Genomic DNA, 26,173 nt, shown 5'->3' on the forward strand with positions numbered 1-26,173 from the left:
ACGCCCACAGACAAGCTCTTCATCATGAACCTGGACCAGATGGAGTTCCAAGGTTTCTCCTACACCAACCCCGAGTACATCATCCAAGTCTAATGACCTCCCTCCACCTCTGCCTGGACCCCCGGCCCAACTACAACCCCAACCGTTCCAAAAATCAAACCCACAGAAGCCTCAGCCAACGTCTCATCACCACACCCTGAATCAAGCCCTGTCCGTGTACACACACACACACTGCATTGACATATATCATAGTTCGATACCACACACCAGCACTTTACATTACAACCCCACCCCCATACAAAACACTCACCATCAACACATGTAGTAGACATACAACAAATGTGGTAAACGGTTAAGTGTGTGTGTGTGTGTGTGTGTGTGTGTGTGTGTGTGTGTGTGTGTGTGTGTGTGTGTGTGTGTGTGTGTGTGTGTGTGTGTGTGTGTGTGTGTGTGTGTGTGTGTGTGTGTGTGTGTGTGTGTGGGGCGCCAGCAGTCAGAGCCGCAGTAAAATGTGCAGCTGTGTGTACGTGCACTATTGATCAGTAACAGTTGTGTGTTTGTTTACTTGATTATTTCTGCTCAGCCTGTAAAAGTTATGTCATCAACATTCCATGATCAATGCGTCATGTATGTGTCTTTACACGTGTCGGGCTGGGTGTGAAGGCAAGGAATGTTTTTTTGTTTTTTTTGGGGGGGGGGGTTCTTTTTTGGATGTCCAGTCTTAATTTTCATTTTCATTTCTAAGTTCTAATGTGCAGCCTCGCGTCTAAGTCTGTCTTAAACTTAGTCCAAGCACGTTTTGTCTTCCAAATTGATGCAAAAAAAAAAAAAAAAAAAAAAAAATCTCCCAAATACCTGTTTGACAGTGACATTTGGAATCTCTCTCTCTCTCTCTCTTTCTCTCTCTCTTTCTCTCTGTGTATTCAGTGGGTTCGTGCTGTGTAGGGCGAAACAATCTGGTGGAGCAGCTCATCTATGCATGCCATATTAGTTGTTAGCTCTTACCTGTTTTTTTTTGCTGTCCTTGATAAACCTCAGTGTCTTCAATTTATCATTACAAGTCAGAGCTGACCTGTCCATGCTAAAGGTAAATCATGTTTGATACACTCCAAGAGCTCTGTCAGATATTTAAATAGCGTAACTGTACCTGACACTTTTCCAGAGCATTAATCAAAGACGAATTTGCTATGAATTGAGAGAAAATCTATGATTGTAGGAAAATGAACTTGTAAGGCTGTTATAATGCTGTATGACCTGTGTTTTTGTGTACGTGTAAATGATGAGATCTAGAGGTAGAAGTGATCTTTCTGTTGATGTACACTTCTCAATATAGTAACTCCTTTCTTAGTCTCTCTTTCTCCCTCTGATGTCCCTGCTTTCACTTCCCTTCCATCACTCCAACTCCCCATCTCTCTTTTCCAACTCCCCTGGCCCGTTTTTTTTTATTTTTTATTTTATGTATTTTTTCATTGAAGCGCCCTCCCTTTGTTGCTCCCGTTCTCCCCTTTTCTTCTACCTTTTCCTTCTCCCCACACCTCCACTTTATACTATGCTCTCTCTCCTTTCCCTCCGGTTCTCTCCTTTCTCTCGCTCTCTCTCGGAGCGTTGCTTCCTCTACCTTCATGTCGATGCTTTGAAGAGAAGGAGGCAGGCAAGCTAGATGCCGAGGAGGACCAAGATGATTCGGTGTTTTACTATGCAAGACGTAGGCATACGTGAGCAGAAGCTTAGAGGACTGGAAGGGAGATGAACGAAAGGGGAATGACGTCTCTAGTGACTAAGACAATTCTATAATGGACAGTGGTCATGTGTTGCATGCACCGTCTCTACTCGGGTGTGAGAGACGCCTTTATGATACTATGATACCTACATTAAAAAAACAACAAAAAAAATGAATTATAATATCAACCATTTGAATAACCTTGACTCCTGTGTTTTCTTTTGGCTTGGTGGGAGAGACTTGGAGATTTCATCAACTCATTTCACAACCTCTTGAGCGAGCTTGCGATTCTGAAACTGCCTATACTGTAGACATTAAAACGGATTTGGATTAATTGTGATTTCTGCCTCAATGACCCAAAGAACAGCACAATAGTTTTTCGCATCAACGACCATCAATTTGATGCAGATGAGGCAACAGACCCCATTTGATAGGATTTGGCCTGATAACGCTTCTGTAAGCACTCTTGGCTTTTCCTCCCCCTGCAGACCGTGGCATTGAAAAGAGCTCTCTACTGAGGATCTCTGGTAGAGCAGTCTGTCCGACCAGCCTTGAAAGAAGTGCAGGTCAAAGCTTTGACATGACTTTAATGGTAGAAATCACCAAGTAAGTAAGGTCCTATACGTATATGAATTTATGGAGGACATTTGCTCATTTTTCTTACATCAACCTCAAACAATTCAGCCAAAGCATGAAAATCTATTTTTCTACAATAAAAGCACGTTTTTTTGTGATGTCATTTCGAAATAAAGAGAGGAAAGTGCCTAGATTATTTGAAAATGTTTTATTTATTTTTTTACTTCTAGCTCTTGGGTCCGAAATAGGGCTTTGTCAACATCAAGCCTCCCCAGCTTGTTCCAAAGAAAAGTTGTTTTGACAAAATCTAGCATATTCATTCCATTAGCCCACAATTTAATTGATGAATTCAATGGTCTGAAGGCTCTGGGAATAATTTGGCATCGATGAATGTGTTTCTCTGCTGCTTGAGGACCTTGTTCTCATGAGCTCTCCATGGTGCTGATTTGGACGGTGCGGCTGTATTGGAGTCATTCGATCAACTTAAAAAAAAAAATGGTTTGGTTTATTAAACCTATATTTCTTAGATGTGTTCTGAACTTCAACTGTATACAACTTAATTTGTCAATTTTTGTCAAGTTTGAGTTGCAGACTCAAAAATCGAAGTTTTACAAAGTGTTAAAATTGGTCCAATGACAACTCTTTGTGCACTGTTGAGGACTCCACACCTCAGGCAATGTGTGTGTGCGTGTGTGTGTGTGTGTGTGTGTGTGTGTGTGTTTGGGAGCGCAACGGCGCATGTGCCGCGCACTCTCTCTCCCACTCTCTCCCTGGACCAGGACAGCAGAGCAGCACAGAAGCGGTTGTCGCTCAGTCACTGATGCGCACATAAGTTTTGTGATTTTCTCTCCCGTCAAACTTCTCTATCAAAAAGTTTGTTTTTCTTGAGCTTTTTCGACACACTCGGCGGATGCTTGATTGTGCCTTTATTCCCGTATCCCTTTGTTCTTCATCTATTCCCATCCCCCTGTGTGCTCTGCCGGTCCTGCGATGCTGAGATCCACCAGAACTGACCTCGGTTCTGGCTCTGCTTCTAGGTCGCCTGTGGAAACCCCGGGGAAAGATCACATTTTAAGGCACGACCTTGAACGCAGGTTTCGAGAGGATGATTGCCACTCGGTGGTTTGAGTTTGCGCGGAGTCTGCGTCGGTATCCTTTGGAAGTCAGACATCTGCAGGGAACGGGAAGTTTGTAAAACCCCCCCCGGAGAAGGAGCCCGGGACAACATGAGGGTCTGCAACCGGGGCGTGATGATGCTGATGACCACGGCGGGGGCTTTCTGCGCCTTCAGCCTCATGACCATCGCGGTGGGGACAGACTACTGGCTCTACTCCAGAGGGATCTGCCGCTCCAAGAGCCTCAACGACAACGAGACCATCCGCAAGAACGAGGAGGTTCTGACGCACTCCGGCCTGTGGAGGACCTGCTGCACGGAGGGTACGAGTAAGGCTGTTACCTGTCTGCTTTTATTGTTGGGCTATTGCCATGGTTAGCTCATTACGTTCAGGTTGTCTTGTCCATAGTGGTGGTTCTAAATCTGTGGTCCGGGGAGCCCCGGGAGTCCCTCAGGAAGGTTCCAGCGGGTCCCCAGCAGAATTATTCTGAATGAAACATCACCACTATCTCATATATAAGACATTACCATGAGAGAATGCACAATGATGGCAATATCAATACAGTCACTACAATATCTCCCTAACAATACAAACCTGCTCCGATTGGGGTCCTGGAGACAAACTCAAAAAGCTGCAAGGCAGTTTCAAATGTTTAACTGCTGTTTTGAATTGGATTGGGCGTTTGATCAGGCCACAAAGAATGCGGGGGATGGTCTTTGAGAGGTTGAGAGATTCACAATAACTTTGTTGGCATTATTACGTTCATTGCTCTTCTATGTTCTTTTTTAACACAACTGAAGGTCAAACTTGCTATCTCCCATGAGCTCCTCTTTTATTTAGTCTTTCCCCTGACCCTCCCCCCGCTTTCCCACCATCATTAAGCATGGAGGTAGCAAATGAACTGTGGAGTACTAAAAGACCCTCCATCCTATTGTGTGTGTGTGTGCGCGTGTGGAGGTTTAGGGTAGTAGGTGTGTGGAATGGAATGCTGTATACGCACTGGTAATTGTGCTATACGATCTTAAATAAACTCACCCAGGCAGGATCACCCCAACCCCCAACCCCCATGGGGGTGGGGGTTGGGGTGATCATTCTGTGCATGTACTTGTGTGTATTTGTTATTGAAATTTATCACTGAGCTTTCGGGCTCAGACTTTCAACTTTCAAGGCCACCGTGCCAGGCCTCGACGAAAATGTCTTGCGTTGCAAAGGTTAGACTGAGAATTGACGTCGGGGGGGACTGTTCTGAAAGTTTAAAAGCTATGTTAGATTTGTGTTTAGAAAAAAAACCCAACCATTTAGTTCCAATACTTGGACTCAAATTAAGTTAATATTGATCAAACAGGGCCAACCTCAATTACATAACATGAGCTTGTCACTGGTGTCACCAAGCGTCCTTTGTAGAATTCATGTTGCTTGTTAGCACCACTGGTCTTTCATCCTTTCCTTTTTGTTTAAAAGTGACCTTTTCACTGTGTCCGACTTGAATTGAAAGAGTTTTGTATTTGTAACCATGGTGACACACAGTCACATTGTCAATACTGGCCAATCAATGCAACACATAGGGACACATTTATCAATATCTCCCTGTGTCTGTACTTTTAGAATCCACTGGTAGATTGAAGCTGACCAGCACATAAATTATCAGCTCATTTCAGTTGATTCCCTAAATCCCTTTTATTTACCAAAATTTATTAATTTTGGTAAATAAAAGACCATAGCACGCATTGCAACTTGATACAAAAATATTTTTGTGAACAACTAAGAAAGAAACAATTGGCTGTCCACATTTAATTGCCAAAGTGCCGGTGCTGTTTACAGTCTTACCAAATTAACCTTAACTTTTTCGTCAGCCCTGCCACAACAGTCTGTTTTGGGTTTTTTTGTTCAACCCAAATAACATGCACTGCATTTTCTTCAAACTCATGATACCGGCTCTGTCCCCTGGAGTCTGTGTTTGTGTGTTCCTTCTCTTGGTAACCGTGATTTTATTTAAATTTTGCCCCTTGCTTTCATTGAAGTGAGCGATGTGTTTGTTGAAAAAAAAAAAAAAAAAAGGCCAGCGAACAGCCTGTTTCCAAACCACGGACATTCCTTTTACTGTGCCCGTGCGTCATTATTGACCTGGATAATAGAGGAGCTGCCATTTAATGGGCTGGCTCAGAACTCTTAGCCAACTGTGGCGACTGATGAAATTAAACAAGAGATAAAAAGGAAACAAGTGTGCAGTTCTGTGTAAAAGAGGATAAAGGCAGATACAAGTCATAAATCTGACCCCCACTTCCCTGCATATACGTACATTTTGTTATGCACGGACACAAACAATCCTACTTGTCCCCTCTAGGAACATTTCGAGGCGTTTGCAAAGACATTGATCACTTTGCTGAAGATGCAGACTACGAGCAGGATGCGGCGGAGTACTTATTGCGTAAGTAGCACGTGAGCACACACCTCCGAGTGACAAAACACTCAGAGATTCGTCGTGGATCGGTAAGTCTCTTCCCACGCCCCGCCTCCTCCCCTCCCCTCCGCTCCGTTCGCCTCTCACCTCTCCTCCTCGCCTCCCAGGGGCTGTCCGTGCGTCCAGTCTCTTCCCCATCCTCAGCGTGGGCTTGCTGTTCCTCGGAGGCGTGTGCGTCGCCGCCAGCGAGTTCTACAAGTCGAGACATAACGTCATCCTCAGCGCGGGTATACTCTTTGTCTCCGCAGGTCAGGAACACACACCAACACAGTGCCCAAAAACACTTAGTACACGCCGCGTGCACAAACAACGAATCGTCCAATCGCGGCTTCATCCCCCGCTTCATCTCCCCTCAGGTCTGAGCAACATCATCGGCATCATCGTCTACATATCAGCCAACTCAGGCGACCCCAGCCAGAGCGACCACAAGAAGAGCTACTCATACGGGTGGTCCTTCTACTTCGGAGCCCTGTCCTTCGTGTTGGCTGAGATGGTGGGTGTGCTGGCCGTGCACGTGTTCATAGAAAAGCACAGACAGCTGCGAACTAACGGTCGACCCTCCCTCTTGAAGCCGCCCATCTCCCGCAGCTCCTCCTACTACCGCAACCGCTACTACCAGAACCGCAGCCGCAGGTACAGCTCCAGGAGCAACCACAGCGCCGGCGACACCCTCCCGCGCACCTTCCAGAGCTCCTCGCTGAGGGACCACGACCTGCCTCTCTCCATGGACTCCAAGGTCGCCGCCATCACGGGTCTGCAGACGCCGTTGCCCATGGACTCTGAGTTTATGCTCTACACTTTAGCCTCGCCCTTCAAGGACGCTAAGGTCAATATGGACGCCAACAACATGACTAATTCGGCGGCTCACGATAATGTGGAGATGTTGCCGAACAACTGTGCTGCAAACAGGAGGACCACACCGGTCTGAGAGGGGTTTCAGAGCTCGGGTCAAACGGGGAGGACGTGCGACATGGAGGATTGGGGACAATGAATGGGGTTCCAGTTCGTTCCTGTTGGATTAAGAAAGAAAATGCCAAATGTGACATTTTTGAGAATGGCGATACATTTACATGTGTGCCAATCTGCTGTGCTGTTACAGTCAATTCATATACCATACTATGTATGTGTGGGAGCTGGAGAGAAAGTGCAAGACAATGGGAGATGCAGTTGTTAAGTGGATATACACGCTTAAGGAAGTGTTTCCAGCTGAGTCCAAGTATCACAAACACACACACACACACACACACACACACACACACACAGACAAATCTGGTAAGGTCTGTCTTGCTGTTCTCTTATTTAGTGGCCTCAGCTTCAAAGGAAAACTTAGGAAAATGTATTATAGGAAACTTATTAAATGCATTAGTGTTCTCTCTCTCTCTCTCTCTCTCTCTTTTCTCCGAGTCTCTCTCTCACTCTCTCTGCCTTTCCGTAAGTGCATCTCTATGTGAATGTCTGCATATGTAATTGTGAGAGCACGCATATGTGATGTCTACAGCAGTTCTGCGCCAGTTTTTACATGAAATAAAGCTTAGGAATTTAGATGAAAATCATCAAATCTGTCAGTGAAAAAGAAGTGTCTTTCATTCTTGCAGTATTTCATATCTATCTACAACAAAATGAAAGAAAAAAAGAAAATAGAAAAAGAAAACAAACAACTGTTATGTGTGAATCTACGTGTGTACTTTGTGTATAGTGTGTAGGGTGCGGGTAGTGTAATTATACATCCAGTCATGAGAATACCTCTTAGAGTAAGCAGCACTTCAGCGATCGACGATGCCCAAATGCATGTAAGCTCAGGCAGGCGCGCGTGTCGAACAAAATATCATGAAACGAGAAGAACATACAAGGAAGGAATTGTTTCATGTTTTTTTTTTTTTAATTCCAGCTCAGGAACGGGAAGGTTTGATTTCGAGCAGCCGCTGTGAAGTTGCAAAAACTCGAAAAGCACAAAACCACAAACACGAACGCAATATGCTAAACTCCACAAATCTCGAGCAAAAGCAAAACGCTGCATTCAAAGCTGTTTTATGTCTTTTCAAAATGATGTTTTTGTTTTGTTTTTGCATCAAAATGACACACACGCACACACACACACACACACACACACACACACAGTGAATAGATCATTCCACCAAACAACACACTGATGTACTCAACACAAGACACTACTATGAATATCTTATCAGCAGGTTTATGCTTTTTGCATGTTCGGTGTTAAACAGTAGCCAGTTGTAAAATATTGTGACCGTAATGTATATCTACTCAAATATACAGTAGTTACAGTACTGTGTGTAAACACACACAAATGCAAATGCAACACGGTAACAAAAACATATTTATTTACAGTATTTCCAAAATGCAGTATTTTGGAACACTTGTGTTTTATATCTAACACTTTTCAACACTGTATGTAACACCCTACAGGGGAAAACCAAGAAAAACATTCATTAAGATGAAGGGGTGTCTGTAAAAAAAAGTAAAATCAAATAAAATAAAATAGAAAATAACAGTTGCTCATTTTTTCAAAACTCTATGTACAAAAAGACAAAAACAAAGGCAAAACGCGCCACATCACAAGCCATGGAAATAATAACGCTCGACATGTGATTTCCAAAGGAACGCAGTAGATTGATGTATTGAACTGTCTGTGCTGTTTCGGAAAAAAAACAAAAACAAGCGTGTTTCAGAATTCAAAACGGGGTTTTTAAATCAGTGGTTTAAACTGAAAGGAGCAACTTCGCGAAGCCTGTGCGTGACCCCCCCCCCCGGGTTTCAAGCCCCAATCTTAGTGGGAAAAACTTCCATCACCCGTTTTGACAAAATTCTTCCTGGCAGCGGTGGGATTCGAACCCACGCCTCCGGAGAGACTGGAGCCTTAATCCAGCGCCTTAGACCGCTCGGCCACGCTACCGTACGGCGATGCGACACGGCCCCCGCTGAAGACGGAAACGCCGCCATCTCTGTTTTCTGACGCGTTACACGTTGGCTGTAACGCGGAGACAGCGGCGGCTGGACGCCGACGAATCTCGGGCTTTCACGGTTGAAGGAACAAATCCGCTCGTTGGGTCGTAGGGTGCGCGGAGCCTTTCGACGCGCGGTGTAAATGGCGTGTCAGCAGAGTCCCTACGCGAGGGCTACAGGCGGCGCCATACGAGTCGAACGCGGAGCTGCCCCCTGTCCGCCATCTTGCCGCGGTAGCTGCAGCCGACACGGAGCTACTTTAGGACAATGTTGTAAATCTGCCGCTACCGAATAATGCATTGTTAATAAATCACTGTAAAATATATCACTTTTTACATGTGTATTTTCATTTTTTTCTATATGGTGATACCCATAATACCATTCGAATGTATGCGTGTCGTCCGCGGGCAAGTTATACTGCAGTGTAAACGTGCACTCAATCGTTTCAGGGAGCTGGACAGGGAGCGTTTAGAGGACCCGACCTGCCACCCCCGACGGATGTGTTCAAACGAACATACAAATATTATTTTTCCCCGGCAGGCGACCGGTAGGCAGCAGCAGCCGCGCCGCGGCCACAGCTCCACCGCACACAAAGAAGAGCGAAAGCAGCGCTTCGGCGACATCCGGTTCCGTCACGCAGCTGCGCCATTTTGATGAAACAGCGAAGAGGAGTAACACGTAGCGCTGTTGATTCCTTTTTTTTTTTTATTAGATTTAGATTTGAAGAGAGTAGCGAGCGGTGTTCGCGTCGTTGGGTTAAAATCCACACCCGTAATGTCAAAGAAGTGTAGAGTCCGGCCGCCCGGATGGTTTGTGGATTTGAGCTGAATTATACGGACGCTCGTCGGGCTAGCATCGTGGGACGCTAACGCTTTTGTTCGGCCAATGTCAGCCCGGATGCTAACCTATGCGTTCCCCGTGTGAGGCGGCTCGGCTCGGACGGCAATCGTGAAGTTCTAAACTTGATTTCGACGTTGGAACAACGCAGCGGGCAGTTTGGTGGAATTTACGACGAAGCGCCACGTTCAATTCCTTTGGATTTTTTTTTTTTTTGTTGTTTTTGGGTTTTTTTTTTTGTTTTGTTTTGTTGTTGAAGAGACAGGACTGCGCCAAAACGGCACAAGGACCGACGCTTTATTGCGAATGGCGGCACGCCGCTCGCCCTCCGGGCACCCGTAAGACTCTCCACCACGGACTCGCTCCTTGTCCGCGTAGATCCTGCCGCACCATGTGGACTCTGGGTGGCGGACCACTGTAACGTCCTATCGAACTGTCAGGAACTCACGGTGCCTGTGGCGTCATAAGCTGGCCCCGCGCCGTGCTTCCCCGTGACCCCAACAAGGACTTCTTGTGCGGTGTTTTCCGCGAAATAACAAAAGAGTTCATCCACCATGCGTGTGGAGACGTAGCCGCGTTGTGTTGTGCCGCTGTCTTGCTCTGTGATCGTTACAACCCCTTGTGATTTGTGTAAATAATTTACTGAACGTGATTTGCTTAGTCTCCTTTTAAAAAAAAAAAAAAAAAAATGTCGTGTGTTCACTATAAGTTTTCTTCCAAACTGGACTACAACACGGTCACGTTCGATGGCTTGCACATCACCCTCAGCGAGCTCAAGCGGCAGATCATGGCCCGAGAGAGACTCAAGGCCACAGACTGCGACCTGCAGATCACTAACGCGCAGACGCGAGAAGGTCAGTGATCCAGAAGTCGCTGCAATCCTTTAACATCAGCGATTTGCAGCCTTTTTTTTTTTAATACACGAAGGACCCCGAGTTTGTTAGCGTTAGGCGACGGCCCCCGTTCTCTGGGATTGCGATCGATAAGATTGTGTTTTATCCTCGGGTGTGATTTTGTCCAAACTAACACAATAACAGCGACACTCGTGCATTCGTCTTGTTATTACAGTGGTGGTATTATTAGTAGTAATCTCCACAGAACCCCTGGACCCCAGGGGGTACAGTTATTGATATTTATTTCAATGTGGAACCATGTCGATGTCTTGTGTTGCTTAACCTTAGTTCATTTCCCGGTGAATTGTAAGGCTTAGATTGTGAACATGCAGCGGCCTTTTTCTTTTTTTATATATATTTCAGAGTACACTGACGATGAGGTTCACATCCCTAAGCACTCTTCTGTGATTGTCCGCCGTACTCCAATTGGTGGAGTCAAACCTGCTGGCAGGACGTTCATTGTGTATGTATATTTGTTGTATTTTATTTTTATTTTTTTGTCAAACTGATATCAGATTACCAATCGGGTGGAAATTGTATCTAAGCACTCCGATCCAAGGTCAAAAGAATGACTTCTTGTCTGTGAAGACATCATGGTGAAGACTCAATCTAGATGTCGGTCTGCGTTTCAACTACTGGTTTATTAATAACTTTTCTTTTTTTTAACCCTTTTGCCTCTTTGTCCTGCAGAGATCGTTCTGACACGGCCGTGGTGGGATCGTCCAGACCAGTATGTAAACAAACAACTCTCTTCTCCTACTCTCACCTCTCTCATTCCCCCCTCTCTCTGGCTTAAATCACCTTTCTCAAGAACATTCTGTCAAAGATGACTGATTTGTGTGTATCTCCTGTTTACTGTGTGTTGTCTACATTTGTGTTGAGATCTGACCTTCTATGTTATCTACTGTCATGGTGTCAGGGCTTCCTCGAGTTAGTTTATGGTTTCTCTCCAAAGGTCCATTGTTGTCTACATTTTAAAGGGATTAGCTTACTGTTTTTCCTTTATGGCTGTCAGGGTGGATTTTTTGCGAGAGAAACAATAAACTAGTTTGCAAACCAACACTTAGATACCCTGACTTGATTAACCAACTGCTGTTCGTTCATATTGATTGATTTACCAATCACTGACATTGTTGTTATGGTTGTATTTCATAATGAAATTGTTGTAGCCTGTTTATAGCCAGGCAAATGTATTTGTGGCATTTGTAAAAGTAAAATATGACCAGATTTACTGTTTTACTGATATTTCATTGTCATTTTGTTTTCTGTGTAAACATTTTATTTTGTGGTATGAAAACCCAATTGAGTAAAAAGGTTGCTGTTATTAATGTTCACATAATTGCTAAGGTGGTATAAGTGAAATATTGACACAGTAACATACAATTCTTTGATTGGAATACTTTGCTACACTTGAATATAAATGAGTAATTGAATATTATTAACCCTGTTGTTCAATAACATTGTTTCCTGTTTTGTCCTGTACGACTTTTTGAAGATGTCATATTTCCAATGAATATGCACTGCATTACACTTACACCGTTCAAGACCATAAATATTTTTATTCTATATTTAATGCTATGCATTAACATTTATAAATGCCTATTCTGCTATATTTGCAGCAATTAGTTTGGGCTGCTATGTTAAACGTGTGGTTTGGACAGTCAATACGACTACGTAGTATTTTGAAGTGTGAACTGGCCACACAAATACGATATTGTGACATTATCACAGAGTTCTTTGGCACCTAATAATTATGTGAAGGGGTTCCATGGTTGCTGCAGTGAAAGTACCGGTGTAGTGTGTCCTGTAAGCTGTAAGCTGCAGAACCTATCAATAAAGATGTTCAGTGGTTCAGTGTTAGAACCATATGCACCAGATCCCTGTGTGTTCCCTCCACAGCATTCTGCAAATCCCGGCCTTTTCTCTGAGCCTAGTCAGGATGGAGTGCACACTCCGGCCCCGTTAATTTATCCGAGAAATGTTTATTGTGTTAGACACAAGCTTAATAGAAGTTTAATTGTTTACTTTCAGATTGTAGTCTAAAGTGACGCTTCATGCTGTGTGTATGTGTGCCGATAGATTGTAGTTACATCCTGTAACTGTCCCCGTCTCCTGTGCTGCTTGCAGTAATTTAGAATTTCTATTGGGCTTTTATTTGTGAATAGTGGCGTAATTAAACCTGAGCTTTCCTAATTATGCAGACGAAAGATTGTTCGCGTTTCATGTTGAAAGAAATAGGTAGTGCTTGCTATCGGTAGCTTATGACAAGCGATACCCATTTGTTTCTGCTCGAAATGCTTATGGTACTTACCGCCCTTAATTAATTAATAAAGCGAATGCAGTGTCACACATGCAGACTAAAGAAACACTTTCGAATTTCTATGTTGAAGTAGTATCTTAAAAAAAAAAAAAACTAAACCAAAACAATAAGTAACCTCCATTAGCAGGAAAATATATCTGCTATGTGTAGGGATGTTATGCTGATGAAACGTATGATTTGGCCTGCGAAAAGCCCATTGCTAGAGTCCCAAGAGAATGCTTCATGTGCTGAATGAGATACTTAAAAAGATCACATAGTAGAACGTAGATGTTTAAGATCTAGTGATCTGGAGAATTGTATGCATGGAAGTGTTTTATTTTTTTAAATAAAATTATTTCAATTGCTATTATTTACATGATAACATTGAATGATATTTTTGCTTTCTACCGTAAGCAAGTGAATGGGCATTGATTGCCATGTAGTAGGCATTAAACCTGACGGAAGTCTTTATTATTTCATAATATACTTTTGACCCAGTTGATAAGACTCTTCCATGTGAACAGCTCTGGACAGAAGTAACTCTAGATTTTGGACTTGCCCTTCCCAGCTAGCATTTGAACAGCCGCTTCCATAACCTGGTTGTTGTTTATTTTCTAAAACAAACATTCACACTTACAGCTTGCAGTTAAACAGCTAAAGTTATTTACCGATGTATTGCACAGTATTTAGGCTAGTGTTATATCTGGACCTCAAGGCCTGCTCCTTGCCAAGCGTGCTTGTTGCCCTGCTGGGACCACGAGATGACTCGAGTCCTTAAATGAAGAGCCTCGGTCCTTCTTGACTTTTGTGGTGTGCGGGACGTCAGTGAATACTCACTGCGGATATGCACTGTAGTGGTTGGGATCTGTCTTTGCACTTACCTGCCACTGTATGTCAACTAGTTGTCACTTTGACACCTTTAATGTCTGTGCTCTGATTCTCCTGCAGACTGATTCCTCTCCCTCTTTGTCTCTGGCTCAACTCTCCAAGGTACTGAGTGCGTTCCGTTCTCATCTACTGAAAACAGTTGCACCAATGCTGATTTCTCATCCTGTTTTTTGGCCGTGCTTTTTGTTTCTCCTTCACCTTGCTCCCTTCCGTCTTTCAGACAGCTAACCTGGCTGAAGCAAATGCATCAGAGGAGGACAAGATTAGAGCCATGATTTCCCAGTCCAACCATGACTATGACCCTATTCAGTCAGTATACACAAATGTACACCCTTGACAAATTGACATTTTCACGCGGCAGATATTGGCTCCTTTGCTGTGTGAACTGTACACGTTTCAGCGTTATTCTTCTAACCTATTTTAACACGCTCTCGTCCTTAGTTACTCCAAGAAAGCCGTTGGGCCTCCACCTGCAAATTATACCTGCTTCCGCTGTGGAAAGGCGGGCCATTATATTCGTCAATGTCCCTTGCAGATGGTGAGTAATTGAAATACAGCACAGCAAGCATCCACTGTATAGTATGATGTTATTGGCGTTCTATTTAAATTTGATTGTTTCCATTGTTGCCAATCACTATTTTTTTTTTTTTCTTCTTCTCATTTGCAAATTTCTGTGTTTGGGTCCAGGATAAAAGTGTGGAAGGTCCCAAGCCAGTCAAAATAAGCAAGGGCATTCCTCAGAGCTTCATGGTGAAAGCAGAGCCTGGTGCCAAAGGAGCCATGTTAACCAGCACAGGAGAATATGCAATTCCTGCAATAGATGCGTATGTATCGTTCAACTTCGCTCACACTCTCTCTCTTATACAGGCCAATGTGTCTTTATCGGCAACTGCTGTGTACATTATTTCTCCCTTAAAACAATTAGTCTCTAGAGATCAGAGTAGTTAACTGTGGCATCATATCAACTTGCAACTTTTGAAAAGTATAGATCAATTCCTGTGTATATTCAGACCTGCCAACCTGCACGCATTTTGTGTACCAACTACGCAAGTCTTAGTCAAAATATGCAGGTATGAAATGCCAGCTAAAACCATGCAAAAAAAAAAAAAAAAAAGGACGTTATTTTAATTTAATGATCGAAATCAATCAATACAAAAAATTAGCGTACGTTTATTGGGTATTTAAACTACATTCCTCGGTTGAACCGGATGCTATGACCTGTGGTTCTGTAAGCCTTCCCTCTCCTCTCACTCAACATCCACTGATAAGCAGCGGCACTGAGCAGTACTTTATTATCCACCGAGGTGGAACGCTGCATTGCTGAGGTACAATGTGAAGTGGGAGAGTAATAATAAAGCACAAAAATGTGACCGTTATGTTAACGTATAAAATGTGAGATGCACAGATCGATCGGCCAGTGACCGCAATTGGTCGGTTTTCACCGGATGATCAGTGTCAGATATGTTTTCAGATTCTGCGCCGGTCAGATTTACACGCCCGATACTGTGCTCATGTACGGTAATGTAGTGTGGTGTGCTGTGTGACGATTAAAGATTGTTCTGTTCTGTTCTGGTAAAAATGCTCCGATACTCAAACCCGATACCAACGTGATGTAACGTAGTTGATGCTCAAAAAACAGCAAAAGAAAGAAAATGTCGGCTGTTTGAAGGTGCTTCAAGGTAAACAAAGAACATAAGATAAAGTACTTATTTATTACCGGACAGTATTCCACCAATGTGCAGACTGCGTTTCTATCAGCGGAGTTACGATCGTTATGAAAAGTTTGACCTTTTAGAGACTTGGTTCTGACGAGTCATTCAGTAAAACCAGTCGTTCATCTGATTCACTAGGTTTAACGCACGGTGAGGAAAGGAGGACTTCCAGTTAACAAAAGTGACAAGAGTCGGCCATTTATTTTATTTGTTTGTTTTTTTGTAATGATTGCAATTTATTTTCAAAGTACCATATACATATAATATAAATGTATATTTGCACACGTTAGTTATGTGTTGTGTTGTACTAAAACTCAGTGAGAGTTACAGGTTGAATTATACTCAAACTTGGTGACAGTCTCATATTCTATTTTATTGGGACTCAATGAAAGTTTTTATTATTGTTCCATAGTGAATAATGAACAATAATAAACTGTCAAAATCAGCAATCTCACTATTGTGGCAACTGAACATTGCAGCGGTCGTCCGTATGTGCAGCTGTCCTGTCATGTCAGCTTGATCAGATCACAGGATGTATTTGTCATCTACGAATGCCGCGGAGACTCCATGTTACATTGTTGTGGTACTCAAAATATTTTCTCAAGGTTGGCAGGTCTGTATAAGTGATGTGAAACAATGTGTTAATTGTATTGGTAGCTTAATCTGAACTTCTAATGTCATATAAATAGCAATGTTTTTTGTTGCAAGTTACCATGATGACAGTTGACCTTGCTGTGTTACTGTTGCATTCTGTCGGTGAAGGTAAAAGTGTGTGTGTACGCGTGTGTGTGTGCGTGTGCGTGTACGTGTGTGTACGTGTACTTATTTATTTGACTATACCTGCTAGAGAGGCGTACGCACATGGAAAGAAGGAGCGCCCACCATTTGTTCCACGAGACCAATCGTCTTCAGAGGACGAGTCTGACCCGATACCGGATGAGCTGCTCTGTCCCATCTGCAATGACTTGATGACTGACGCTGTGGTGATACCGTGCTGTGGAAACAGTTACTGTGACGAGTGTAAGTTCCTGCACAGAATAAACTGCCTGATATCATGTAAAACCAGATTTTTTTTAAATCTTAAAAAAAACCCATTTAAATAGAAAAAAATAAACCAGTACCTAGATGCTCGCATCAAATAGTCCAAAGTTACTCCTGTCGGCTGCTCTGGTGTTGTTGGCCAATGACAAACAAGCCCGTTGCTCTGGATCTTTGTCTGCAAAGCCCTTTATGTGTTGCATAGTTGAGGCAGAGCGCACTCACACAGTGTCAAATTTCAAAGTGCACTCCATGGCAAAGATAACGCTTCGGTCATTATTAATAACGTTACAGCCATACTTGTGTGGTGGCAATTTATTCCCCTGGTTCATTCATTGTTTTAACTTCCTGCTTTTGACCCATATTGGAAGACATGCTTTTGTGGCTTGTTCATTCAATAAGTTGATTCTTTTTTTCTAATTCTCATCCTAATAACAGTCTTAGGTTTTAATGAAAACTGTTCCAAACATAGACTTATGGTGTTATCAGTTTGGAGTCATGTATCAATCTGAGAAATAAAGACCTAATTAACATCCAATAGTTTCATAGCATGATAAAAAAAAAAGAATGATAAATCCATACATACCGAAATAACAGATCAATACTCTGTTAGACTAAGGCAGTGCAACAATGAAGATGTTTTTGAAGTGATATTCGCAGGATTGAATGTGAGCGTTCATAACAATGTCATGGTGATATGATTCTCAAGTTAAACTTTTCACTGTGGGAATTGGCAAGTGCACACACAGCAAGCCCCAGCGCCAGAAATAGTCTTCATGCTGAAATAGACTCAGTGCTTCATGGTAATGACACTTTACAGAGCGCTGCTGCCTTTGCACTGACCTGCTAATGTGGGCACCGAACTCAAGACACAGGTAATGTGGACTGGTTCTGGATTGCAGACCAGTTGTCAAAAATCACCGTTGTCGCAAAGGAACAAAATTGTTCTCCCTTTGTGGTGATTTGAAATTGGGTTCTTTGTTCTCAGGTATCAGGACCAGCCTGCTGGACTCGGAGGAACACACCTGCTTCACTTGCAAACAGTCCGACGTGTCACCGGACAACCTCATTGCCAACAAGTTTCTTCGCCAGGTAAGTTCCACGGGCCTGCTCTTGACAACTTTTAATTTTAAGAAGAATTGCGGTTCATTGAAGCTCAGTCGCCACCTTCCTCCCTTTCCTTTCGCAGGCTGTTAACAACTTTAAGAATGAGACAGGATATACCAAACATGGGCGTAAGCAGCTGCACCAGGCTGCTCCGCTCCAGGCCCGCCCTCAGCCAGTCAGGACGCTGCCCTCCAGACAGCAGGACCCGCTGTTGGCCAATGTCTCCCACCCTCCCGTTCCCAACATCCCTACCACTACCCCCTCTCCACCGCAGCCCCAGCCCACCCAAGCTGCTACAGAGCCCCCCCTTGGAGCTCGGGAGGTTTCACCACCCTCTGCACCACCCGCGATGGACCGCCACTCACCAATGCACTCAGCCATTCAGAATGAACCGCCACCGCCAGGGTGAGTTTGCACTACCACAAACTACTGAAAAGGCTTTAAATGCTAGGACTGCTCAGTCCCTTTGGGATTTCGCTAAAATGTTTTTGTGATTGGTGTTAATTAAAATGTATAATAAAATAATAAATAGAAGTGTCATAAGAGTTTTGTGTTGTTTCTTTTGCAGTATAATGGCAGGTTTTGGAAAAAACTGCACGTAAATAAAAGTCCAACGAAGAGTCATTTAATCACTTTGTCACAATACGCATTCTGCATATCGCAAGACAACTATAAATATTTTATTATTCAACTCTTAAAAAAATATATATATATATATTGTGGTTTTGCTTGGCGTCCAGTAATAAGTCTATAAAATTAACTTTCAATTCAATATTTAGTAAGCACCAAATAGAATCAGCACTGTAGGACAATGCGATGATGCTCAAGTTATGTAGATGTTAATGTCTTTTCAGGGAAGGGATAGCCGATTTAAGTGGTCTGTTGATTCGTCCATTTAAATGCAGAAAAGTTGTAGCAATTGTACTCTGCGATTGCAATTGCAAGCTCTCGCAAATATTGTGGAGATGGATGGGATTTTCATTAATTATTGCGATCAAAAATCGCAATGCCTCTCTCATCCTCTCAGTGAGATGGACCCAGAGCCTAAAGCCATGTCGGAGCTCACTCCACCCACAGAGAGCGGACCCCAGGTGAGATGCATTTGACAAATGACATACGTTGGATTTTTCATCCATTAATAATTTGACCGGTAGAATTAAGACTTGGTTCTTTTTCCCCCCGTTCTCAGGGCTACCATGTCACTGTGATCAGACACCCGCCGCCCATAAAGCCCCTGCATCCACCAGGTGAGCACTTCAGTTGAGTTTGTTTGAGGTGTTCAGACTGAAATTCATTTCATGTTTTTGTTTTTTTTCTCCTTTTGTAAAACTTACTTCACAAACGGCTTCATAAAAGCAGCACAGACTGCTGGAATCATGACCTTCCTCGGTTATTTGGCATGTGATCTCCTCAGAAAATGTGTTTCGAATTTAAACTTGGGACACACTTGGGTTTCTTTTATGACCATCGTCAAGGACATGTATAGATCATGTCACCCGTTAAAATATTTTCCAGATGGCTCGTATTGCGATCAGTGTCACTTTTAATAATTGGTATAATCAGAACCATCTGATCTATGCAAAAAAAATAAAAAAAACATGCATTGGAGAATCAAGTCATGTAGCCTTAGCAGTAGCTATCGATTTTAAGGGAAGATATTCACAAATGTAAACAAGCACCTGTCTTTCTGCTCCAGCAGGTCACCAGACGCGTCCGCATCACCCCCACAGAGGAGGACCCAGACACTGGGACAGGTATGCCTCCGTGCTGAGCCACCCCTCAACTCTTTAAGAAAGCACGTTGTAAAGTTGGATTTATTCATGTTCCTTTTCTTTCTCCGTCTTTCACAGACCGTACAGACCTCGCGAAGATCACCCTCCCCCACGCCTCCAAACTGCCCTGCCCCCTGGTCCCCTACTCCCTCAGATTTACCCTACAGCCACCATGTACCCACCACCTCCGCAGTCCTACCCCCCTCCGTACGCCTCCGGTCCTGGTCTTGTGCCTCCGCCTGCACTGGGCTATGTGCCCCAGCCCATGTATCCCCCTGGACCCCCAGGGATCAACCCTCCCTGGATTCCCCCAAATAACCAGCCCCCTCTCGGCCCTCTGCCCCCCTCCCTCTCCCAACCACACCTCTCCAAAGAGGATTTCTACAGGCAACGGCATCACCATCACGACGAGTGAGTTATTTTTAAACGAGCAATCATGGCCAGATTTGGGGGAAAATATGCAGTGTGCTATAAATGTCATACTTACCTTAATGATTAGGGATGGATTAAAAAAGAAACAATAAAGGATACTCTTTTACAATTCAATTAATTGTTTAAATCTTCTAATCTATTGGAACATTGTAATATCATGCTTTGTTTGGAAATTATGCAACCATTTTCCACTTAAGTTAAATACCACCGTAATCACAAATATTAAATATCTGTATTAAACTAAATTTGTCGGGAAATATTTTTGTTCATTAGGAATAGATTTAGAACCGTCTCAGACCACTTGTATTCACAAAAAGTCACGAAAATGATTGCCAAACAAACCACATTACTAATGATTGTTTCTCAAGTATGTGTGTAAATGTCTTACAAAAGAACAAATGGTCATCTCCAAAATATTGTCAAATTTGCTGCGGTATTGAGGTAAACGGTCAAAAATAGGTGTGATATTTGATACTGTCAATATTGTTAACCCGCCCTGGCTCAGTGCATATCTAATAGTCAACATGTTTAGCTCTGAGAGAAATAGCTTTACGGATGTTCACGGTTTGTGATGTCCCCAGGGTTACATCCAAACTTGATGAGTTCACGAAAGACTTCCATAAAGAGCTGATGAAATACAGAAACGCACCTAAGAGGCGGAGAAGATCCTATTCCAGGTAATTGCACCGGAATAACCAACGATGGCTTTCACAAATGTGTCAAATTCGTTATTTGTTCATACCCCATTGTGTTTCCTTTCACGCTCTCCAGGTCCAGGTCTTACAGCCGCTCTCCGTTCAGCCGCTCTCCCTACTCCAGGTCCAGGTCTAGGTCTTACTCCTATTCTCCCAGTCGCTCTCGATCGCGGTCACGCTCCCGTAACAGGTCTTACCTCCGGTCGCCGTTTTCCAGGCGAAACGGCCGCAGCTACGGGCGTTCGCGCTCCCGTTCTCGGTCACGGTCCTACGCGTATCGCCGCTCGGGCACGCCAAGGTCTCCCCCACCTTACCGGGGTGGAGGCGGCTGGGAGGGAGCCGATGGCGGTGGATCGTACCGGTCCAGGTCCCGCTCTCGCTCCCCTGGTGGCTACCGGAGCCGCAGTCCCGGCGGTCGTAAGCCCCCCCCCCGGGAGCCGGTGCCCTACGAGATGAAGGGCCACAGTCGGGAACTGAGTCCGGGGGGCCACGAGCGCTGGGAGAGAGACGGCTACAGACAGTGGGAGAGAGACTACAGATGTGACCACCACTACTATGATGACCAGCATGCATCACTGCATCATAGAGGACGTGGCAGCAGGGAGAGAGAACGAGACAGGCTCTCCCCTCCATCCAGGGATTACTCCCCCCAGGGAAAGAGTAGGAGAGGTAGAGAAGACAGAGGAGGCCCCTCGTACCATCAGCCTCCAGCCTCTTCAGGGTCCAAGACCAGCAGTAAGACTGTCAAGGCCAAGAAGCTCAAGAAGAAAAAGAACGGCGACGACTCAGACCCGTCGCACCAATCGATGGACAGAGGCGATGCCACACCGGTCCGAGACGAACCGATGGACGACGTCCCCTCTCTCTCCAAGACGCCTCCCAGCTCCTCTAAGGCTCAGACTGGCACTGCGGCCAAGGCCACAGCCACTAAAAGCGCTGCAGCGACTGGGAAAACCACCAACAAATTAGGAAAGATCCAATCAGAGAAGAGCAAGAAAGAGAAGGGTAAAAATGTGAAGGTTAAAGGGAAGACTGAGGCGGCAAAGGTCAAAAGTGAGAAGGTGAAAAAGAAGACGGGGGACACTGTACTGACCAAGAAGAAAGAGCCCATATCCTCCACCTCTGGCACAAAAACCTCCAAGCCACCCAAGACCCGACCAGAGGAACCCTCTAACCTAGTGGGTCTGAAAAAGGACAAGGGGAAGACCTCCACAGTGAGGCCCCCCTTACTTAAAACCCCCCCACTGTCCTCCCGTACCCTGCCTCTGCCCCATCCCATTCTCCACGATGGACCCCGATCCATCCACGACATGCGGGGGAGACGCGATCTTCCCCAGACCGGAGGTCTCCTACCCCTCCCACACGGACTCCCGCTCCTTCCTCATCCGCCTTCCCCGGCGGACAAATGCAGAAGGCTGGGAGAGGAGCGGGGGTCTCTCCTGGGGCCTCTATCCGCCAAGCTAAGGAGAATAGATGGGCCCGGGGTAGGAGTGGAGGCTCTCCTCCATCCCCAAATGCCTCTTCAGATGCAGCTCCAGAGAGTCTCCGCCCCCTTGGACAGACCTGGTCTGCCCCCTATACCAGGCAGCCGTGATATGGGACGGGGAGATGTGGACAGAGCCCCTATCAGACCTCTCATGGACCTCCAGGTAGGACCAAAGCTCACTCCTATCAGAGTTAGATGATATATCAATTTAAAATATGTGTTGTGATATGGGCTATTTTGAAGATATCGGTTATTGAGAAAATGACGAGTTCACAAAAACACCATAAGGAACTCCTGGCCTTTTTAAATGATTAAATTATTCTTGTTTGACAAAATGAAGCAAACATTTTTTTATCATATACATTACTGGTAATTTATGAATCATTAGGAACTGTGTTAATAAAGAATGATGATTTAAGGTCTCCTACCAATTATTTTATTTTGCTCTGTCACTTCAGGTGAAGCCAATACCTCGGAGAATCAAACTCAACAGAGACCTGGGGCGGAAGTGTAGCGTGGAGAACGCACCCTCAGAGAGAGCAGCTCCAGGGCCGGAGAAGATGGCCAGCTCCTCGGACAGACCAGACAGATCAGCTAGCTCCTCCGCAGGAGACCGGCCTTCCAGACACACCGAGTCAGGAGGGAAGAGAGAGAGATCAGCATCCGGGGAGAGAGGAGGCTCCAGAGAGAGACCTGGGAGCATCGGGGAGAGGGCGGCGGGATCCGACAGAGAGAGGGATAGAGCCCCCGGGTCCGACAGAGAGAGGGAGAGAGCCCCTGGGTCCGACAGAGAGAGGGATAGGGCCCCCGGGTCCGACAGAGAGAGGGATAGAGGCTTTGCGACGGACAGACAGAGAGACCGGGTCCCGGCGCTGGGGTTGGAGAGGGTAGCGGTGACCGTGGAGAGAGACGCCACGGAAGGTGAGCGCTCTGTGAGGACAGACAAAAACGAGTGTGGCGGTGCAGCTGGGAGGTCCGTGTCCCTGGAAAAGATGACCATTGCCGAGAGATCGGCCATCGCCAGGAGACCGACTGACCAGCCGGAGAAGCCCAGCCCAGCCCCCAAGGAGAAGGACGGAGAGGGGTCGAGCAGAGCGTCCAAATCCGACAGGTTGGCTATCTGGTGCAGTTATCCTCCTCTTGAGGGCCGCCTGCGGCTTTTTCCATTTTTAAACTGTTTGATGTGCTGCACAGGGTTTTCCAAATTGGGATCTGCAGCAATCTCCCCCCCCCCCATATTGTGTAGCTCCCCCTTGAGCTGCTCAAACATCACAACAGCACAAGGGGGAGCTGCACAATACTACAGAGGTGCTGCTGATGTCGTGGCTGATCGTTGTATATTTCTTCCACAAAATGTCCATACTAATGTTAAACCACATTTTAGGCAGCTAAAGTGTGTACATACTTATTTTTCGGGGTCCTCACCGCAAAGTTAGGGACACTGTGCCCTGGCACCAATTAGTCGGTGTCTGGCTCGACGGGGCCTTTGTCATTTGTAGCCGCGTCGAGCTCTCGCACCTTATCATCTTTAAATTTAGGAGGTAATGTGTAATTACCTTCTCCCGTCGCCCCAGGGGGGTCTCCAAGGACAGAGCCGAGAGGAGCACGTCGTCGGGAGAGAAGCGGAGCTCGGCTCACAGAGATGGTAATTTGGCTGAAACAATGAGTGTACGCTTGAATATGAGATTACTTTTTTCCATTTTGATGACGATAGCCCCCTTGACTTGACTTATTCCTCCTTCGCCTCTCGCCCGGCAGCTAAAGAGGGCGAGACTTCAGCTGTGAAGAGCAGATCCAGGGTCAATCGCAAGGCGTTGGCTCGTCATGCCCCCGGCTCTAGTAGGTGAGTTTGTCGCATGACTCACCACGGTTATGACGCAGACAGAAAACATCAGGGTTCCGAGGTAAAGATTCTAAAGTGCCAGTTCGCTGTGCGTTCCCGGTTGTCCCTTCAAGCCATCTCATTGTAGAAATTGGGTTTATACAAAACCTCAAGTTTTTAAATGTGTTTAATTTCTTCAGCTTTTTCCCGTTTGAAGTATACTTGTATCCTGAAAGAACATAACGTTATGGACGTCTCTTCCTAGAATGCAGAGTAAATGACAAAGAAACCTTTTGTTAATGGTCGGTTAAATATCCTCTTGTGAGAATTGGTTCTTCGCCTTGAATAGAAGTTACTGTGCGTGTGCGAACCCACTCGCCTAACCCCTGAAAAGACTCGCAATATAGCAAAATAATTACAAAAAATACAATGCAAGCCAAATGTCAAAAGGAAGCGAAAAATGGGTGATTTAAATCTATTCAGAAATTTAAATTGCGTTCCTAATGTGGATTCATTATTTCGAATTATTCGTGTCGGGTGTATGCTGTGATGAGCTAAACGTGCTCGTGCGTTTCTCCGCCAAAAGCAGGGGCGAGGAGACGAAGAAGGACTCTGAGCCGGAGCAGAAGGCCGTGAGCAGCAAGACCTCGGAGCCGCCGCCGCCTCACAGCCCCGAGAAAAGCCGCGGCCGCAGCCCCGAGAAGAGCCGCGGCCGCAGCCCCAGTCCGGAGCCGTGCCCGGAACCCGTGGAGAACCTCATCCAGCCTCCGCCTCGCTCCAAGTGGGAGCAGGAGGAGGACGAGGAGTGGCCGGAGAACGGGATGGCCGCGCCCGCCGAGAAAGAGGCCTCGCCGGCTCCGCCCAGGCCCAGGGGCAGGGAGACGCAGCCCGAGCCGCCCAAACCCGTCAAGAGCCAAGGCAGAGAGGCGCCGAGGGAGGAGAGGAGAGGGGCGGCGAGAGACGAGAAGAAAGGGAAAGGACCGAGGGAGGAAGGCAAGGTGGCCAGGGTTGCCCCGGCGGCGAAGACCAAACCCTCCAGGGACGAGGCGAGGGGGCCGAAGGAGGAAGGCCGAGGCGGCGAAAGAGAGGAGGGCAAAGAGGAGACTCGGGGGCCGGAGCCCAAGAGGCAGCGTCTGTGCTCAGACCTGGGCCGCGAGACGGACGAGGCGGCCTTCGTCCCCGACTACAGCGAGGGGGAGGGGTCCGAGCCGGAGAGAGGCCGGAGCGCCAGTGCCAGCCCCTCCAACAGCGCCGACTCCCTCAGCCCCACCCGCAGCGGCTCGGCCACCACCACCGCCGAGAAGAAGAAGAAGAAACACAAAAGGCATAAGAAACACAAAAAACACAAGAAGCACAACAGCCAGGACAGCGACGACGAGCCCAGGGAGCACAAACGCAAACACAAGAAGAAGAAGCGTAAAAAGAGCAAAGACAAGGAGCCGGAAGAGGCGGAGAAACCGCAGGGAGCAGCGGAGGAGACAGTTGCGTAACAAGTTAGGAGTAGCTCTAACGTCGTTATTGGTCCAGTGTTCAGTATATCAATGATGCATGTAATAAATAAATGTCAACTAGCATTGGCCCGTGCTCCTCCTTTGGCTACTCTTCAGGCGCAGTGTAGAGTGGATGAAGTGGTTCTGAGCACTGTGTCCGACAGTATGTGTTGCTGTTTGACCGTAGTTTTCTAAGTGGCCGCTCTACATTTTGGGCCGGGGGATGCAGCAATGACCAAACTGGGATTCTATTTTTTATTATTATTATTTTTTTTGCTTTTTGCTTTATCTGGACCATCTGTGGAAATTAGTTTTGCGGTCAGTGATCCAGATGTGTTTGTGTTATTAGCTGTTGAATTCAACCCTTAGAGATTTTCTTGAAGGGAATCGCTATATGGTGACGTAACTGGAGCAAGCCTAAGCCACCGGCAGCCCAGCAGTGTGCCGCGGAGTAGGCTCGGCAGGTTTCTCACCCCCCCCCCAAACCCCCAGCTACTCCGGGTGATAGGGCGGAGGGAGCTCCCGAAGGGCAGACGAGTACTTGAATTCAGCTGCCGTGGTTATTGGCTGGAACGCAAACGTGCTGCTCCGTGGCGAGCGGTTTAATACCACTGGTCTGCGTGGTTGACGGTTTACTCAGGGATGTGATTGTCTCCTCTCCGGGGAGGGTTTGCCGTTCCTCTGCCCATTTGATTAATTTGTAAATAAATATAAGCCGTTGCTCCATCTGTTCGTGTTGCTCTCCCGTTTTGACTTGATCACATCCCTGTGTGTGCTGTTCTAGGCTAACACTGACCATCGGAGCTGTATTGTTCACCATCAGTTTATCATTTCTATAAAACCCCCCTATAAGCACCTTAACTTGA

At 45.7% G+C, this 26,173-nt stretch overlaps 2 protein-coding genes across 4 annotated transcripts in view; both read left to right on the forward strand.

The window, feature by feature from the left end:
* Positions 1-3,522: 3,522 nt before the first annotated feature.
* Positions 3,523-6,800, forward strand: cacng3a (calcium channel, voltage-dependent, gamma subunit 3a; the record flags this gene model as incomplete). Its single annotated transcript, XM_079998781.1, has 4 exons — positions 3,523-3,733; positions 5,756-5,839; positions 5,980-6,120; positions 6,229-6,800. The coding sequence occupies 4 exons, from the start codon at positions 3,523-3,525 to the stop codon at positions 6,798-6,800; spliced, it is 1,008 nt and encodes a 335-aa protein (XP_079854907.1).
* A 2,710-nt stretch (positions 6,801-9,510) lies between these two features.
* LOC307228917 (uncharacterized protein) overlaps positions 9,511-26,173 on the forward strand; it is a 16,921-nt gene continuing 258 nt past the window's right edge. Inside the window, exons 1-20 of one of the 3 annotated variants that reach the window (XM_079998762.1) lie at positions 9,511-10,527; positions 10,930-11,029; positions 11,257-11,296; positions 13,814-13,855; positions 13,974-14,062; positions 14,195-14,291; positions 14,441-14,577; positions 16,313-16,485; positions 17,492-17,595; positions 17,693-18,015; positions 18,638-18,701; positions 18,800-18,857; positions 19,307-19,364; positions 19,461-19,793; positions 20,396-20,491; positions 20,586-22,158; positions 22,454-23,106; positions 23,570-23,640; positions 23,754-23,838; positions 24,404-26,173. The exon at positions 24,404-26,173 is cut by the window's right edge and continues 258 nt beyond it. In XM_079998762.1, the coding sequence (XP_079854888.1) occupies positions 10,362-10,527; positions 10,930-11,029; positions 11,257-11,296; positions 13,814-13,855; positions 13,974-14,062; positions 14,195-14,291; positions 14,441-14,577; positions 16,313-16,485; positions 17,492-17,595; positions 17,693-18,015; positions 18,638-18,701; positions 18,800-18,857; positions 19,307-19,364; positions 19,461-19,793; positions 20,396-20,491; positions 20,586-22,158; positions 22,454-23,106; positions 23,570-23,640; positions 23,754-23,838; positions 24,404-25,307 (5,166 nt within the window). In that variant the 5' untranslated portion in view covers positions 9,511-10,361 and the 3' untranslated portion in view covers positions 25,308-26,173. The remainder of the gene's footprint in view (positions 10,528-10,929; positions 11,030-11,256; positions 11,297-13,813; positions 13,856-13,973; positions 14,063-14,194; positions 14,292-14,440; positions 14,578-16,312; positions 16,486-17,491; positions 17,596-17,692; positions 18,016-18,637; positions 18,702-18,799; positions 18,858-19,306; positions 19,365-19,460; positions 19,794-20,395; positions 20,492-20,585; positions 22,159-22,453; positions 23,107-23,569; positions 23,641-23,753; positions 23,839-24,403) is intronic. The other 2 variants (XM_079998764.1, XM_079998763.1) reach the window with 2 other exon arrangements.

Source organism: Zeus faber, assembly GCF_960531495.2.
Source record: "Zeus faber genome assembly, chromosome: 4".
NCBI lineage: Eukaryota > Metazoa > Chordata > Actinopteri > Zeiformes > Zeidae > Zeus > Zeus faber.